This window comes from Anoplophora glabripennis, unplaced genomic scaffold, assembly GCF_000390285.2.
Source record: "Anoplophora glabripennis isolate ALB-LARVAE unplaced genomic scaffold, Agla_2.0 scaffold1420, whole genome shotgun sequence".
In the NCBI taxonomy this organism is placed as follows: Eukaryota; Metazoa; Arthropoda; class Insecta; order Coleoptera; family Cerambycidae; genus Anoplophora; species Anoplophora glabripennis.
Genome location: NW_019417494.1, coordinates 25,784 through 44,070, shown reverse-complemented (window position 1 = coordinate 44,070; position 18,287 = coordinate 25,784). Strand labels below are relative to the sequence as shown.

The 18,287-nt window shown below is 31.5% G+C and overlaps 3 protein-coding genes across 4 annotated transcripts in view; 1 reads left to right on the top strand and 2 right to left on the bottom strand.

Annotated features, from left to right (window-relative positions):
- Window positions 1-5,501, bottom strand: part of LOC108915386 (DNA-directed RNA polymerase I subunit RPA2) — a gene marked incomplete at its 3' end in the record, with an annotated part of 28,439 nt that extends 22,938 nt beyond the window's left edge. Inside the window, exons 1-5 of the mRNA XM_018721406.1 lie at window positions 5,365-5,501; window positions 4,944-5,273; window positions 3,507-3,746; window positions 579-751; window positions 228-520 (exon numbers count right to left, since the gene is read on the bottom strand). Coding sequence (XP_018576922.1) covers window positions 228-520; window positions 579-751; window positions 3,507-3,746; window positions 4,944-5,273; window positions 5,365-5,433 — 1,105 coding nt within the window. The remainder of the gene's footprint in view (window positions 1-227; window positions 521-578; window positions 752-3,506; window positions 3,747-4,943; window positions 5,274-5,364) is intronic.
- Window positions 5,502-6,205: 704 nt separating this feature from the next.
- Window positions 6,206-6,890, top strand: LOC108915387 (protein NATD1-like). 2 transcript variants are annotated; one of them, XR_002763215.1, is made up of 3 exons: window positions 6,206-6,360; window positions 6,449-6,628; window positions 6,729-6,757. XR_002763215.1 is itself a non-coding variant. In XM_018721407.2 (2 exons), exons 1-2 carry the CDS (start codon window positions 6,410-6,412, stop codon window positions 6,855-6,857), a joined length of 348 nt encoding a protein of 115 aa, XP_018576923.1. In that variant the 5' UTR covers window positions 6,369-6,409; the 3' UTR covers window positions 6,858-6,890. The 2 variants fall into 2 exon arrangements, 1 of the variants encoding a protein (XP_018576923.1); XM_018721407.2 differs by lacking the exon at window positions 6,206-6,360 and having other exon boundaries at window positions 6,369-6,628; window positions 6,729-6,890.
- Window positions 6,891-9,632: 2,742 nt separating this feature from the next.
- LOC108915389 (death-associated protein kinase 1-like) overlaps window positions 9,633-18,287 on the bottom strand; it is a 34,092-nt gene continuing 25,437 nt past the window's right edge. Inside the window, exons 14-16 of the mRNA XM_018721409.2 lie at window positions 15,988-16,192; window positions 14,134-14,367; window positions 9,633-11,303 (exon numbers count right to left, since the gene is read on the bottom strand). Of these exons, the coding sequence (XP_018576925.1) occupies window positions 11,200-11,303; window positions 14,134-14,367; window positions 15,988-16,192 (543 nt within the window). The 3' untranslated portion in view covers window positions 9,633-11,199. The remainder of the gene's footprint in view (window positions 11,304-14,133; window positions 14,368-15,987; window positions 16,193-18,287) is intronic.

The following is an 18,287-nucleotide window of genomic DNA, read 5'->3' as shown; positions in this document are numbered from 1 at the left end:
ACTAACGTAGATTGCAATTAATATATGATATTAAGTTACATGAGAGAAAAAATATTTTGCCCACCCATCTCAAAAAGTCACAAGCCGCCACTGCACAGTTATACAGAAACAATATTACTTTCCATTGCAGTTTCACTCTCCACTATTCCATTAGTTTTATACAGATTTAAAAAGGTAACAACAGGCAACTCCATTAAACGCTGAAATCTCAAATATTATTTTCTTACCTAACAATAACTCCTGCATCATAACTGCATCAGCGCCCTCTACTTTACACTTGTCCTGAGTGAAGGTAAATAATTTTTGTGTCATAAATACCAGTAATTCAAATTTTTCCTCATTTTTGTCCAAATGTATAAGAATACATTTGTTTATGATGAAATCTGTAATTTCCACATCTGTATACCACTCAGGACATTCGTAGAATTTTACTCGAAACATTTTTCCTAAATACGATTTACAATCGGCATTGCTGTGCAAATTTTCTACATGCACAGCCCTCAACATATTCTGAACACAGCTACAAAATAATATTACTTAATATATATGTATAGAAAATATCTAAAAATGTAACTTACTCTAAATAATACAAGTCATCCTCAAATCCCCGGATCAATTTTTGGTAAATGTATTGGTCACTGTAGTCACACAGACATTTCAAAATTAAACATAGTGGGGCGTAATACAATATCTTTTGGTAACTGAACATAAGTTTTGCTGAGCCATCTGTTACAAAATGGAGAACATTGTTCTTAAACAAAAACACAAATGTTAATTACATTTAAGAATTAATTAATTAAAATTTACATTTATAATTTTTATATAAATACACATGAGAAAATACGGATGATATTTTCCCTTTCCCAATTAAAATTGATATAAACAATTTAATGGAAAATGTATTATTTATTTGTAGTGTTGATTTGGGAACTATAACAAAACTGCAAATACTTGCCCTGTAAAGGATTTTAAATTTGTACATACAAAAATAGGTTAATTTTAGAAACTAACTGTTGATTTACAGTGTAATTAGTAAATAAATAATTAAATATGGTGTTTGAAGGTAAGTAACTCACTTTATATTAAGTTGTTTTGTTTCGCTGTAGATAGTGTTAAAGTTGTGAAAAACTTTAAGTTTTCTCCAAATAACTCTAAACTGCTTTGTCTGATTTAAATATAATTTATCGAACACTTGTATATAACGATACTATAATTTCTTTTGGTTTTAAAGGAATAATGTGGCCTATAACTCACTAGTGAGTTATAAGTCATAACTCATCAGTGAGTTACGAAAACCTTGGTTACAGACATAATTTAGGTTCACTCACATCCCCTCTAATATTTAAGAAATACATTCATTTCGTTAAATTACTTTTTCTGACATTGACAACTTGAAATTTTAAATTACTTTTATTTATTACTAAAACCAAATTCTATGAATGTGTTGGATAAAATTTTGTATGGCACTCGTGTGTTACGTCATATAAGTCACTTAGGAAAATTAGCAATTTGCACGGCCAAATTCAGCGAGTGAATATGTTATTGGAATTACTTGGGTTGCTGTGTCAAAAAATTAATATTTACGAGCCCAGGCTCATAATAGTTCGGTCAGGCATAATTTTACTACAAATATATTTCAATAAAAGTACTAACACTCTCAAAACTATTTGATTAAAGAAAAATAATGGTAACAGAAACATAATGTTCCTGTTATGTTATGGCCCTGTAGCAGACCAGATCACTTGCCAATAGAGACATTGTGGCATAAAATGAAAAAGCAGTTGCGCAAACATCCATCAAATTGTAAGAAATTTGGGATAGCACGTTTTCTGAAGAGTGCGCTAAACTGGTAGAGACAATACCTGCCAGAATTAAAGCCGTTATTCTTAATAAAAGTGTTTTAATACAATTTTGATTAAAAAGCCGAACTATTCTAAACCGCCAATCTTAATGTTTTTTATTAACAAAAAAGTCATTGACACATCATTACCTAGTAATATTTAATCGTATTTAAGCTAAAAGTTTTTACTTTGTCTCTATTACCAATATATATTTTTTTGATAGTGTTATTGGAAGTCCCGATTAACTCCTATAGAAATACCATATTAAAAATATCATTTACTACGACATCGTTTACGACATTTCGGATTTAGCGATGCATTTTTGTATGCATTTACCATGGAATCTATCGGTTATAAGGACCAATAGTGATATACGGCCTTAAAACCAATGCTGCACCGCTCTTTTGCCCGCCCCGCCTGCATACCTACATGTTTGGGTCGTTTGTACAGTTATATGTATTAATTACCACTTTCTATCACGATGTCGAAGAGGAAAGTGTTTAATAAAGAAGAAAAATCACATGCAATATAGGGATTAAAAAAACGGAGAAACTAATGCAAGCAAGCAAAATAATGTAGCGTATCACACTACGATTTCAACAATTTGGAAGGATATAAATAAAATAAAAGGCTTTTTTTCGCAAGTGAAGTCATATGTTGTAGTATGTGTAGTATGAGGGAGTGAAAAAATGTAAACTATCATATAACAACTAAGATTAAAAGAGATAGAAATAGTAACTACGAGTCAGATATTCACCAATATTCAGTCGTGAAAAAAAGTCTAAAATCTATTCGTAAACAATTCATTGAAAATGAAGCGCGCGAGTTCTTTTGAACACAAAGTAATACATGTACATGTACATACTTAAAGACTTGTACTGTAAATTTCTCATTTTTTCTATAAAAATTTTAAATTATGTGTAATTGCTTATTACGTCTATCGGTTATAACAACCTTAAACAAATGGTCCCCTGAAGGTCGTTATAACCGATTTTCACTGTACTTGTATTTAAATATATTAGTAGTAAAACTATACCTGGCCGAATTATTATGAGCCTGGGCTCGTATATGAAAGTGCCAAGTCCAAACAATTTAAGTTAGATAAAGCATTTTAGAGTTATTTGGAACAAGAATTATTTGCCAATTTTAACGCCATCTAGCGGCTAAACAAAACAACTTGATATAGAGATCTGCTCTGTCAGTTAATTTATTTTCAGAGATGACAAAATACCCAATCAAACTAAAACCATATCGTTTGCCCGGAAGAAGAGTTACATCTCAAAAGCGAGTTTAATTTCTCGGAAAAAGAGTTACATCTTTCAAAATTTCTCTAACTATAATATTAAAATGAAATATTAATACGTTATGTTGAAAACAGCTCAAATAGACACATAAATAAAATATAATACTTTTCTAATTTTTTTTTTCATTTTGGAATAGGCTTAAATAAACATTAAAATAATTTAAAACTGCTATCCTGGAAAATTATACTTTTTGAGATATAACTCTCTTCTTCCAGACGATCAATATAATAAATAACTCAAATAAACAAGTTCAAACAATATATGTATGACACTATGTAGAACATATAATGGATCAAATATTCCAGTAGTTTTCTATTAATTTCATAAATATTTATTGTGAATTAGTCACAAAATTTCTTACCGTAGCCGTCTGATCATTTTTAACACACCGAACGGAAATACCGCAGTCAGAAAAAAGAGAACCCCTCTGTTTCCAACCCGACCTCTTAATAGCTATCGGATAATTCCTTCTCGTCATTAACAGCATACGTGCTAATTTTTCATGACCTTTTATTACAAAATATCCTCCCCACTCTTGTTCATGTTCTCCGTGTTGAATAAGATCTTTTGGTTTCATATTGGCCAAGTGACAACGATTAGACTAAAAAAAAAAATTAAAAATTAAAAAAATTCATTAAAGAAAAAAAGTTCTACTTAATTATAAAAACAACAGTAAAACAATGTCACTTGAATTGTATTTAAATTAGGTATGTTATATTGCAAATATTCATCTTCTGCAAGCCCAATACAAAGTTCATGGTACCATGGTAAAAAATTAAACATGGATCTTATTGGGAAATGGTACACATTTTAATAATTGAAACAAAAAACTGAAAAAACAATTAAAAAAATACAATTCTAAACTTATTTGGCTCTGCACATTAAAACTGCACCTACACTATAGTTACTATTTAAAAAAAAATACAAACATTTTTGTATGTTGTGGATTTTATTGCATAAAGCAAAGTCAACTAAGAATTAATGTAGTGTTATGCTGTTATAAAATTGGAATCTTTAAGTCCACCTGATAAATATCACCAATTTGTTAACACTAATTCAAACTGATTAAAGAACTATATTACCCCACATTTAATGATCCAATTATCACTGAAAATTTTAATTTAATGAAATTGTAATAAAGAAGAAACAATAATCGGTATTCAGTAATGGAACTCATTTCATTTAATTTAAAGAGTACCTACAATTGACCCTCTGTAATAAATTTCTAACTAACACTCGACAAGTATTTATTTGTTTGTTACAGACATTGCTGAGTGGTAGAAAAATATCATTACCTATAAAAAATTGTTTTGCTTCAATTATCTCTAACAAAAACCTAAACAATAATGATGATAACAAATATTAAACCAATGTAAAGCGTAAACCTACATACAGTTTTTAAAAGATTAAAATTACTTGTACTGCAAATTATAACTTGAAATATGAAACTTACAAAACTAAAAATTAATTATTTTTTAGGGTTGAATTCTTTTTATTTTAATAAGGTAGATGCGAAAACATCACAAACCATGACGTTCCTTTGCTTGCTTGGTTGATTTTACATGTAAATTTTATCAGTAATAAACTGCTTTCAAATTATACAGTATTTTTTTAAAGGTTTGCATTTTATATTAATAACAAAAACACAAGTATTTCAACATCCAAGCAGCTGCTACTTCATTAACCAGATGCAATAAAGAGAAGCAAGAAACATTTTTCAAATCAGAACTTCCTATTTGAATTTATGTATGAAGAGTACTTGTCAATTGACAAAAACTCTCATTATAGATTAACTTACCTTGACCATTACTGGTATATCACCTAAATCTTTCTGAAAGGATTGTTGTTTTTGACCATCAACGAACCAATCAACTTGAATGAAAAATTTTCCTTTATAGGAGGCAGCTCTTTGTCTACATTCTGTAGGAAAAATCGTATTTTGTCTCACAGCAATGGTTCCAAAAGGAACCTCGGGACTTTGGAAAGTACAACTAGTTATAACTAATTTTATTCTTCTTTCATTCAATGTAAATTCGACAGGAGTGAGATTGTCTATTGCTTGATCTAAGCCTTTTTCTGTAAGGTAGTTAAAGCTTGTTATGTGTGGTTCTCCTAAATTTTGTAAAATCTAAAAAAGAAATATTCAAATGTTATCATTATAACCTAAAAACGTCACGTGTAATTGTAAAATTTATTAATAAGATTTTATATATTCTTACTTCATTTTGAATTTCTGGTGGAGTCCCAAAATTAGGATCCGTAATATTTTTCAAAGTAGGATTTTCCATAGGTATTGTTTTTTAACTATTGCGTAGACAAAGATGAATTACTGTACTGGCCACAAAAATTAATAAAATATAAAATAAAGCTGTACCACAGCTATTGGCTGTGGCTGTACGTCAAATTCAAATTAAAGGGAGCAATGCAGCCAATAAGTCAAAGTCAAATATTGATAATTTTTAGAAAATAGCACTACTGCCAACATTTATTTGTATATTCTAAATGTATGCACGAAATTTTGGGAAAAATGATTTATGATCTATAGTACAGTACTTAATATACATACTTTCATAAAATTTGTCGTTTTAAATTGGATTTTAAATTTAAGGGGCGAAGTTTAGGACAACTTTATTTGAGCAAAAAAAAACAGACAGATTTGCTCATAAACATGACACCACCTCCGGGGTTTACACAGAGGAGCCGGCGAAGCAAGAAGAGCGCCAGAAGAAAGGGCCCTAGCCGGCGGGGCCCAGCCAGGACAAAGGCGCCATTATTCTATGGCTAGAAATTGGCCTCAATGAGGTCGGGGTAGACGACGGATGGGGCCCACCTACGAAGGCTGTCCAGGCCTACACGAGATGAGGCAGGATAAAGAGGGATAATCCCCCTCGATCCCAAATCATTGAGGTCACTTTCTAGCCATGGAATAATGGCGACCGCTCTGATTTTGAGTTAGATCAGATCTGAAAATCATGAGCGAAAGAATTCACCTTTAATTGTCTACGGGACGAAGGTCATCATAAAAGGAAAGAAGAAGAAGAAACAAGAAGCCAATAAGAACATAACCATTAAAAAATTCTGTCTGTCAATCTTAAACATTAAAAGTTAAAAATGTTAAAATTCTATTAAAGATGTTTTGTGTTTAACAAGAACTGAAGTGAATTGAATTTATATTTATAAAATATCAATCATTGAATTGGCTGCTAATAGTTAATGTATATTTTTTAATTGTTTAAACAATTAAAACATTACAACAAAATATCTATGGCTCTGAGAAATTTTACAAGATTGTTTTCTGTGCAGTCTAAACTGAAGACTAACCCTATTGAAAATAACTTCGAGAAGGAAGAACTGAAAATAAAAATAAATGATGCCTTTGCCACTGTAACCTATAAGAAAATGGACAATAATACGTATGATTTACTGCATACTTCTATTCCCGAAATATACCAGGGACAAGGTTTGGGGTCTATTCTTGCTGAGGTATATGTAATTAATTAAATGTCGTTCAATGTGTATTAAATGAGAGAAATGATTATTATTAATACAATTGCGTCTTACTGTATGGCTATATTTTTTACAGAGAATTTTTGATCACTTAATACAGAGCAACAAAAAAATCAAAGTGACCTGTGAATATCTACAGAAATATGTAAGTACCAAAGGAGAAAAATACAAAAATAGTATATTAGACTCAAACAATGAAATATGAAGATATTGTAAATATATAATCTTTTAATAAAGCTTTTAGTGTGAATATTTATATGTAACTAAGTAGGGACTGCATGGTTTTACAGATGGACATCTTCCTCTCTCTCCGAATATTTTATCCTTTATTCCCCATGCATTAAGAAACTATCTTTTTAAATTCTGTATAGTTTCACTTTTTATGGAGTCGTCATATCTTGGTTGGTTTAAATTGAAATATTTTGAACATTACGATAAGACCACACTTTCGAACATTCTGTACCTCAAACGCAGCGTTTTTGACTTATAAATCTTCGTATACTATCAATTTGATTAATAAAGTGTGGGAATATTCTCACTGCAAACCGAGTGTAAGAAGGAAAATCGAAAGGAAGTAGAAAACACTGATGAATTTAACAAGGTTTTCAACTTATTTGTGCTTTTTCACTCAATGCACATCGAGTATAAAATTTATAAAGTAGGTACCTAAAAGGAAACGAAGGTTTAGGAACAAAAGAAGAATAAAAATATTTAATAACATTAACTAAAATATATTTTTTTAGAGGTTTTGCAATGTATACATAAATACAAATTTAAACGCTGAGTACAATGTAATATCACAATAAATTTATTAATACTGATGAAAATAACCCTGTAAAAACGTTAGAGGTACCAGATATTGTTGATGAATAACAAGAAATTTTATCGTTGTATAATTTTTGTAAAGTGTACATACTTGTATAAATACTATTTAACTACATAGATAACAGCAGTAAGGACGGGTGCAAAGCAATTTTAAATAACTATTACACCTATTTATCTTCTACTTACACACAAGTTTGTCTCGACGTTTGATTTTGGTTTGAAGTTTGTGTTAAAAACTATTAAAAATACCCCTCGAAATATCCTACTCAATAAAATGGACAGGAGTTCAAAGTACTAAGAAAACTAATTCTATTTGTTTTTACTTTAATTAAAAATTGTTCCCCTTAAACTGTTCTGGCTTGTGTGTTTTTAAGAACTCGAAAATGTGCAAATAACAAATGATTTTTGTAAGTGGACATACAAGGGTTGTATACATGGTGATTCACAACTTATCCAAAAAAAATAAAAATTGGGAATAGATGCATCATAAAAACGGAGTCAATATCGTAAAAAAATTTTGTAAAATCTTTATAGTTTCTGAGAAAAAAAATTATTGAAGTTGTAGTATTTTCAACCCTTACATCGCTGGGCTGTTATAGTATCTAACGTCATTCCCGTTGTCCGCAATGCGCTCTCTTTCTCCACGTGGCCCCAGGGGATTCTGAATACTGACATCCGATTTTAGTGTTAACGATTTGCGATAGTGTTTACATTAGTTTTTCAAATGTCAAAAATGACATGCGTATAGCAACTCCAGTTGATGGATATCGTTTTAATTTATAGTGAAGCAAGACAACATTTGTATTATGGTGAAGTGGCAATAGCGGCAAAAGCAGTTGAATTTGCTGATATAAAATAGGTGTTGTAAAATTTATATTTATTTCTTTCCTTGCGAAATTCTTTCAAGTTTTTGTCTGTTTTTTTATTATTACACTTCGCTTTGTGTAAGGTCAGTTTTACAGTGGACTAGTTTCCAGTGACGTGCAGAAATGTATTTTTACATCCAAATTGTTTTTTATGGATAAGTTCTGAATCACCCTGTATGTTCTACACTAAAGAACAAAAGTTCTTGAAAAATATTTTCTGGAACTTATATTTTTTATTTTTTAAGCCCCTATAACCTCTATTCTTAAATATCTAACCTCAAATCCAAGAAATCTGAGCTAGAAAGTAAAAAGAAGGATATTTTCCAATCCAAAGAATGTGACTTCTTGAAAACTAAGTTTTGAAGCAAATATTTTGTATTTCTCAAAGCCTGAAACCTATGCTATGTCCCTAAAAACCTAACCTCAAACCCTTGAAACTTATTCTCAAGTCCACAAGCAATAAGTGGATATTTTAATTTCATAATAAATTTCAACAATTTTAGCTAAAAACTCAGATTCAAAATCTATATCGTTTACCGAAATTATTTGATGAACTACATTTCGCTATCTTTATTTACCTATATAAGACCTATTTTTGTGTTTTTATTTTTATTTATTTCATACTTTTTTTCTTTTTTTATTTTTTTTGTTTTTTTTGTTTGTTTTTGTTTTTTCTACTTCTGATTTTTAGTCAATGTTACAAATATTTTTATTTTTAAATACCGAATTATTATCTTTGGTGTTGAGGCTGATGGATCCTCTCTCGATTTAAAAAATTCCTATATACAGACTGTTACAAATTCGCTTCTCACTACAGGGATCTTGGAAACGGTAAGAGATACGAAGTAGCTTAAATGGAATCAAAGTTGCGTAATCAGGGGACCAACATTCTAAAAAATCAAGGCTAACATGATTAGTTTTCGAAATATTNTAGAGTTTGCAAGACAATTTGTAGGAAGCCCAGACAACTTCTGGGAGAATATTATATTTTCGGACGAAAAAAGTTTTCAGTCTTGCTCCGATGCTTCTGTCTGTGTCTACCCACCAGAGATTATAAGGTATTCGGAGCCTTATGTGAAAGCCACACAGCGCAGCGCACATTAACGTTTGGGCTTGGATAAGCTGCCAAAGTCCTGATGTTTGTTGTGACCATGCTGTATACTCAGAATTTCACTTTCAAGCAGGATAATCGTGCAATTCAGACCTCAAGAGTTGCGTCAGAATGGTTAATTGAAAACAACATTGAAAACAACATCGATGCCCTCGATGCCGAGGACCTTGACCCTCAAAGTCCTGGGGATATATAGTGAAAAAAATTTACGACAGAAACTTCCGTCCAGTTAACGTCGAAAAACTTTGGGAGGCAATTGAAAACGCATGGAATAACATCACTGAGGATTATAACAAGAACATTAATTTTATCAATGCCATGTAGATTGCAGTGTTATAGACAAAAATGGTGCTAGGACAAAATACTAACTTTACGAATCGTTTTTTTTTTGACGACGACGAAAAGTGTTTCATTTTTAGATCTCGTTGACGGCAAATGAATGATTGTTAGAATGTATAATATATTTCAGTATTGGAAAAATAATTAATTTGCTGCCTAATTTGGATTTGTTTTGCTCACTAGAACTAATATGATAGACACACATTAAATTTGACATAATGACAGCCGATTTGAATCTCACATTTTCAAAGTCAGCTTCACAAAGGCCAGTTATAGACAATTTACTTATAAGAGTCGTCCACTTTCAAAGTGCCGGCACTGTACCACCGAAGTCATAACACAAGTGAAAAGAGCGAAGGCAGTCATGGATCACTGCAGAGAATGCTGCCAGTGCTGCGGAGGGTCTACCCTTTGGTCCAGGAATCGCACATTAATGGTAAAGTAAAAAAAAGTCTCAATATATTGTAAATTATGAAATTATGAATTTTTTATAAAAATCGATTTTTCCAAAAAAAAATCCCCAAGTTTGGAACATGAAGGATATTTTGTATAAAAGTTATCTTGGTATTCCAAGAACTGTAAAAGTTATGGGCGATTTACCGAGAAGCCGACAAGCGACCAAGTTCCCAAGCGCATCAATTAAAGAATTGACAAAGGCCAAGTGATGAATGCGATTATCTCAAAACATATTATTCAAAAACGGTTCCCAGAATATTCGGACAAATTGCTTTTCGAGCAGGTTTTCTACTTCGGAACATAGGATTCTTTTGTACTTATTTTTTTTATCAAGTCAGAAAGATCTGAAATTAAGGTTGAAAAATGAATGTAAAATTCAGTCGGCCACCATTTCATGTAAAAAAATTGTTTTCTCCTATGTTGGACATCATACATTATATTTTGAGAAACTTTTGAAATCAAATCTACCGACTGCATGTAATCTTGGGAACGGCATCGTGCGAGCGAGGAACATTTTCTATACCGGTTGTGACAGCAGTACTCCCAGTCGATGTATATTTATAAAGAAATTTGTCAGCATACCTCAACATGCATATTTTGGAATAAAATAAACCTTGATAAAATTGAACAGATAGGTTTTGAGATTTTTCCTCTGTCTAATCGAATGTTCCCCCTTAAACCACATAAAATACATTATGAAGTACGTTCACACAGTCACAAATTGTGAAATGTGAGTATTATTTCCATCGACCGATTTAAGGGAAAACGCCATCTTTTCACTTAAATTAGCCAATCTCAACAATTCACAAATCATAATTCACTATTCATGACTGTACGAGCCCCGATTAGATTAATTACGAAATTTAAATAATGATATCAGTGTTAATATTATTATTTACACATTTTTAGACTTCTTTAACCACCTATGTTTTTATTATATAAAGCTAACTCTAAACATTGACATGCTCTACAACTTTAAAAATGGGAGCGGAACGTAGTACCACTTCTGCAACATCTAGTCGGTCTAATTCATGCAAACTGGAAATCAGAGCACCTGCAGAACAATAGAAATAAGTATACAGGGTGTTTAATTAAGAATGGGACACAGCCTAATGGGAGATTCCTGAAGTTAATAATGCGTTTGAACCAAACATGTCTTGTTTCTTCTGTCAAATTTAAAAAAAAATTAGTCGTCACTATTTCTAGAACTATTGAATCACAACCATTTTTTGCTTATAAGTAGAGGATGCTACTTTTACCTGGTAGATTAATATGATCTAATAAATTTTGTTCACATATCTACAATTGGGACAAAAAATAATGAAATAAGTAAAATTGATATACTAGTTAAAAGTAGAAAAAATCATGTTTTCGAAATAAAATTGAATTGTATGGTTACTGCCATGGGTGTCACGTAATTTTCTACAAAGTTCAGCCCTACTCTACAAAATTTGCTTCTCCGCTTTTCAACCAAGCAAATTTCTGACTAAGTGCATGATTGAAAGTTATCTTGATAACAGATTTCAGTTTGATTAAAATAGATGTTAAATTGGAAAAGTTGACTATTAATTGTGGTGTCCCTTAAGGCTCTGTATTAAGACCTTTATTATTCATTCCTTTCATTAATGATTTGTTATTTAATGTTGGTGATTATGAATTGATTATGTTTTCCAAAGCCAACTACTATATATTTGCAAAGAATTTGTAATTAGGTAATTAACGTGCTAAAAAAAACAAACATTTCAAATAGATTTCGCTCACATACAGTACACCCTAGCCGCTTAAGACAAGACCTCTTTATTCTAGGATACTCTGAAGGTTTCAACTTAGTATTATAAATACCAAAAAGTCGAAGATAATATAAAATATATATAATTGAAAATATCAGCTGGCCCTCCCAAAGTGACACCTATGGTTACAATTAAAAGATCATTTTTACATCAAAAGGCTATCCGTATAAGAGTTAACACATAACCTAAGTTTGATCCTTCTAGATAAATAGCAATCCAAACAATTAAAAAAAAAAGTCATAGGACAGCGGTATTCAAACTGTGTTTCGCGGAGCCCTGGGGTTCCCCATAATCTCTCTGAGAATTCTGCGACTGAGTCAAAAATTCAAAATTTTAAAATTAACAATATCGATACAACAAAATTAAAAAAAAAATTGTACTCTTAACACTATTTATTTTTATAAGTGCACGCACATATGTTACTATAAGAGCTTAACAAGAAAGAATTTTCTTTATCTATTGATGCAAATGCAAGCAAATCGGCTTATAACTTACTGACGCAGCATTTTTCGCGTTGGTTACTTCGCCTTTCCCTTCTGCCACTGCGACTACGAGAAGGCGTTACGCTTGCTGGTGTATTATATAATCAGTAAAAAATGTGTTCGAAAATTATTTTAGGTGTGGATGTTTCTCAAAAAAATAGAAATGTTGGCCGAGTTCTACAAGTCGTAAAAGTTTGAAGACCGCTGTCATAGGGCCATCTTCAAAGAGCCAAATTAATATGAAATCATCCCTAGAATTGGCTGTTTTCATTTGTCAGTTTAGTTTCTGGACCCCCTGTATAGAGGGTGATTCACATCTTATCCAAAAAAAATTGAGAATAGATTATGTAAAATTCTTATAGTTTCCGAGAAAGAAATTATTGAAGTTGTAGTGCTTTCAACCATTACATAGCTGAACAACTGTAGTCTCTAACGCCATTCATAATATGCGTGGAGAACCACGTGTCCTCAGTGACTCCGAATACTGAAATCCGATTTTACAATCGTCGTTGCAATAGTGTTTACAATAGCTTTTTAGTAGTTAGTGTCAAAAATAGCTTGCGTGTATGGCAACTCAGAGTTGATGGATATCGTTTTAATCTATGGTGAAGCAAGACATCATTTGTATTATCGTAAAGCATTTGTGCTATGGTGAAGCAAGACATTTGTGTTAGTTTGTATAAACTGAGTAAGATGGACCTAATTGGGTTTACACGTTGGTGGACAAAATTTTGAACAGTTGTAATATCAGGTATGTCAAATTATTTTATTATTTAAAACCACAAATTTTATTAATCAATAATAGCAATAGCGCGAAAGGAGTTGAATTTGCTAATATAAAATAGGTGCTATAAAATTCTATTTATTTTTTTCCTTGAGAAATTCTATCAACCATGCCGGTATAAAATTGTGACGTTATTTTTCTAAAACCTATCTGAGAGATTGCTCAACATTTTTGAATCCAACTTGAACTATATTTGAGAAGCTCGTTGTATTTTATCCTATCAAGATCAGCTTAAAGATGCACCTGAATATAGATTTTTCAAAAACATATTTTCTAAATGCTCAATGCAAATTGTGTCGCAGTCAGTACTAATACCATCTTCCGTATTTTTACCACGTGCTGCTGTTAAAGTAGCAACATTTGATTATGGCATGTTTAGCTCAATCATCCTAAGTATGTAAATAGTATCCCCAAGGACCCGATTTTTACCCCAGGAATATTACATTAAACTGTGTCCTGTTCTTAACCAAACACCCATAAGTATAAAAAATAATTGCTATCCTAAAAATTAGAAGTAAAAATACCTAAAATTTGTCCCTAACTAGTTAAAAACTATTTTTAAAACCACTAAAAAGCGAGGATTGTTTCATTGACAACTTTGAAATAAAACCACAATGCAAACAAATTAGTCAGTGTGATTTTGATACATATGAATATGATAAATTTTTATATACAGATGAAACAATATAGCATCAAAATTACCAGGGTATAAACCTTTCAATAATTTCATAGTGCTTTTAGGAACCAAATTGAACTATAATTTTAAATTATGAAAACTGTAATTTTTGTACTTTTACTATTCAGGGCTGCTGAAATAATATATTTTACCTATAGAACAGTCTGCCGTAGTTAACAGTCTCATAGTATGACTGGAGTGTTGAGAATCAAGCGCGGCTATCTTTTCTTGGCACAGCCCTAATCGAAGAGCGAGTAAACACCAGTCCCTCCCATGAGGTTCCGGTGGGTCTAACAAACCGCATAGTTTTAATTTTACAGGAGCAGGAAGGTCTTGCACTTTCAGAGCACATCCCCACTGAATATTGTTTGCCAGTTCGACATCATCTGAAAATGATATAAGAGACAAACCTATCTCAGTAAACACTATTTTTCTCCGTCACAAAACTATGACATTTTTTGACTGTCAGAAATTGACGTTTTAAAAGTATTCACTTTTAATCCTAGGAGCTAAAATTGACACGTTAAATCCATAGATTAAGGCCCGGTACTTTGAGTCTCAGTTAAGACTTGATTAACTAATCAGGCGATTAGACTGTGAATATACTATTATAAAATAAATTAGTATATGTACAGTCTATTCATGTGATTACTGAACCAATGCTTAACCGAGACTCAAAAGTACCGGCCCTAAAGTACAAATAATTAAATGGGGGATTTGGGTTGGAGAAAAAATAGCATTTTTATTCAAATTAAAAGTGTCTTTTTTGTCTCGTAATTTTGTATCCACTCAGCTATGCTTCTTCTCAAAATACAAAATTTGCTCGCCACAAAAGTAACACTTTTAATCCTAATATAACAATACTATTATTTGCTCGACAAAATACCTCAGTTTGTAAATTGTTTTATGAATGTGCTAACTTGATTATAATCAAAATAATATACAGGGTGTGCCTAAATTATTTCCACATTATTTCCAGGGTGAATCTGCTATCTGCTAAATCCTAGCACTCATGCTGCTTTTAGTAGGGTTATTATCGGTTTTTTAATTGTACCAGTTGTATATTGTATCATAAAAATATATTGAGAAAAGTTATTCATAATTAAAATTTGTCTATAATTTGAAGATAATAAAATAAATTAAAACCGATTGCCAACAATTTTAAGAAATTAACATACATTTTAATCTTCAACTAAAAATTTTTTTTCTAGTTTCTCACACAAAAAGGCCCTTTACCAACAGGATGGAGAACTTTAAACTTTGCAATATGGGGACATATTTTATACAAAAAAGGCACTTTACCGTTACAGAAGATAATTAATTTATTTTTCAAGATCTACTTAAATTTTCATACATCAAAATATGTTACAAAATTTTTTTAACCAAGTAGATTCACTCCTCAAAATGTCAAAGGTCATGAAGGTTACCAGCAATTGGGACACGGTTGACTCTTTTTGCCTGCTGACTTACATTACCCTCCACCTTAACAATCACTAACATCCATGGGTGTGCGGGATTCTAACCAGCTACGGTTTTACTGTGGTCCATTAATCTCCAGTGAAACAAAAAATTGAATAAATGCATGCATGCAAAAAAATTTTCAACATGTTTTTTTTTAAATTGATAATTGTTTTTCTGATTGCATATTCTAATTCTGCAGGACATATTACATATGTCTATGTTTTACCCAATGTTGGCTGATTTAATATTAGAGTTTTGTATACTTGAACACAAGCACAATTTATTAACAGGAACTACTTTTTTTCATAAAATGAAAAATAACTTTCTCTTTTCAACTACAACGACACACTTATGTGTTTGTCCCGTACTGTCAAATTAATAAATCTCTAAAAATAGAAGCAATAGTGAACATGTTAAAGGATTTAATCTTATTCATATTCAGAAAAATTATACAAAAAGATGCACTTATTTTTTAAAATAGCATCCATTCTGAAAATATCGGGAGACACTTTAGTACCACCCTGTATAATGCTAATGTTACTTACCAAACATGATAAGTTGTACTATGGTTTCGAGTATGTTAACATTTTGATTTAAAAGTGTAAGATCTAACGTTGATTCAGCTTCTAACATAGCCGAGGTTACGGACTGCGGTTCGTAACAGAAAGGATCCAATGCGTGCATCCTTAACTCGTAAGGACTTAAAATATGCTTTTCTATTAGCAGTCCCGGACAAACGTGATAAATTGACTAAAAATTGTTAACGATATTTGTAATACATCATAACCACTGATTATTAACCTATTAATGCTCAAAATCGGATTTTGGAGGGGGTATCTCTGAATCAGGAGCACCATTGCATCCAGGCGGGGAATCAAACTTACTAGATATTTTTTTTGGTGTTGCTCTTTCATGTGCTGCACTCAGAATTAAAAAAAAAATGATTCAGACCACGAAAACGGACTTCCATGTTGAAAAACATTAAATTTTTTCCTATTACCAATCTACATTTTTTGAAGACTTTATTGCTAAAGTAAAGTGGGAAGACTAGTGGGAACTGTTCATAAAGTCTCTCAAGTTAAAGGATCTATGATGTGTGCATCAATTTAGTCACTTGATAATCCAAAACGGCGGCTGAACCGGAAAATGGTAGCATCAGATTTTACGATAGTTTTACTCAAAAAAGGCGGGTTCTTCTTGGATCAAGATTAACAAGAATTGATTAATTTCAGGTAAAGGAGCAAATAGTGTGATAGTAACGAAAATATTCAAAATCAGAAATAGGTAGTCGAAATTTTTTCCAATGTTCTTTCCTAGATTTTCATCACTGTCCAAAATTTTGGAATGTTGGCCATTTTGGACCAAATCTTGACAGTATTCATGAGATAAAGATAAAAGTATTTAGAATCCAAAGAAGGTTCAGGAATTTTTCCCCGTTTTTTTCTGAGACTATCAATTTCATCTAAATTAGCTAAGCGAAAAATTTAAAAAATGGTCCAAATTCCCATTCTGGGTAAATTCCAATGTGTTCTTTGACTGATTCTAAGACTTTTTGCTGTCTTAACATTTTTAAGAAAACTGGCATTTTTCGAGTAAAAATCATAAAAATCTGATGGCACCATTTTCCGGTTCAGATGACATTTTGGATTATCAAGTGACTAAATTGATGCATTGGTTTTAACCCTTTCGCTGCGCAATACATATGAACGTAGCTACCGCGCCGTGCGCGAAAGTTTATCGCGTGCGAATATATACTTCTGGAGCAGTTAGACCACTTATAGTTTTACATTATGTTGTGTTAAATTACGATTTAAGATAAATTTTACGATTTTATTTTGAATAAAATACAGTATATATACTAAATAGAAACTGAAAGAAACATGAACAATCTTGGTATTATTACCAGTACCTCTTTCCATAAAAATATTTGTCACAATCGGTATAAGCTCGCCCGCAAAAATTCGCCTTATATACGTCTGGAGCAGTGAAAGGGTTAAGAACATATGTTAGCAATAAAGTCTTCGAAACATAGATTGAAAATAGGAGTGTTTTTCAAATTGGAAGTCCATTTTTATGGTCTGAATGATTTTTTTATTAAATTCTGTAGGCACCATCTAAAAGAGCATCTCCAACATTTAGTCTAGTAGGTTTGATTTAATTCCTCGCCCGAGTGCAATGGTGCTCCTTGTTCAAAGATACCTTCTCGAAAATCCAATTTTGAGCGTTAATGGATTAACTTACCTGTGCAATTGTAAGCATAATTTGTTCCAGAAAATAAAAACAAGATTTCGCAGTTTCAGTTGGTCCCCTTATTTTAACTTCTATAAATTGGGTGCTACGTTCATCTTCTTCCAGAGTAATGAGGCTTTCAAGGTCTAAATTGCACAGTTTTGAACCTAAGTACCACTGGTATAAGTCTGAGTCGCCATCATTGTTGCTGTAGCTAGATAGTGTTGCTCTTCGTAGCTCAACCTATGTGAATGTTATGTTAAGTTACAGTCACTGTCGTAAACCATTTTCAAAATTTAATTATCATTTTTTCAAGCGAAACTCAATTGCCAAGATATGGTTTGGCCAATTTTAAACGGAGATACTTATAGTCCAACCTCCTGAACACAGTCTGAATTTATTTTCAGGTATCAAAGCCTACTATTTTTTTTACTGTCAAATTTGACCGATATTGATTAGCAACTTTTTTATTTAAAATTTTACTGTTACTGGATTCCATACCCCTCAATTGGGTATGTACCAAATTTCATAAATATTTTTTCCAAATTGTAAATTTAATATTGTATTTTCCCCATAATTTCTTTTCTGTTGATAAAATTATAAAATATTAATTTAA

Excerpts from the sequence above, each read along its gene's own strand:
- LOC108915387 (XM_018721407.2), top strand. The coding sequence starts at position 6,410 with ATGGCTCTGAGAAATTTTACAAGATTGTTTTCTGTGCAGTCTAAACTG. Across the intron at positions 6,629-6,728 it reads TGGGGTCTATTCTTGCTGAG|AGAATTTTTGATCACTTAAT; the intron begins GTATATGTAATT and ends TATTTTTTACAG.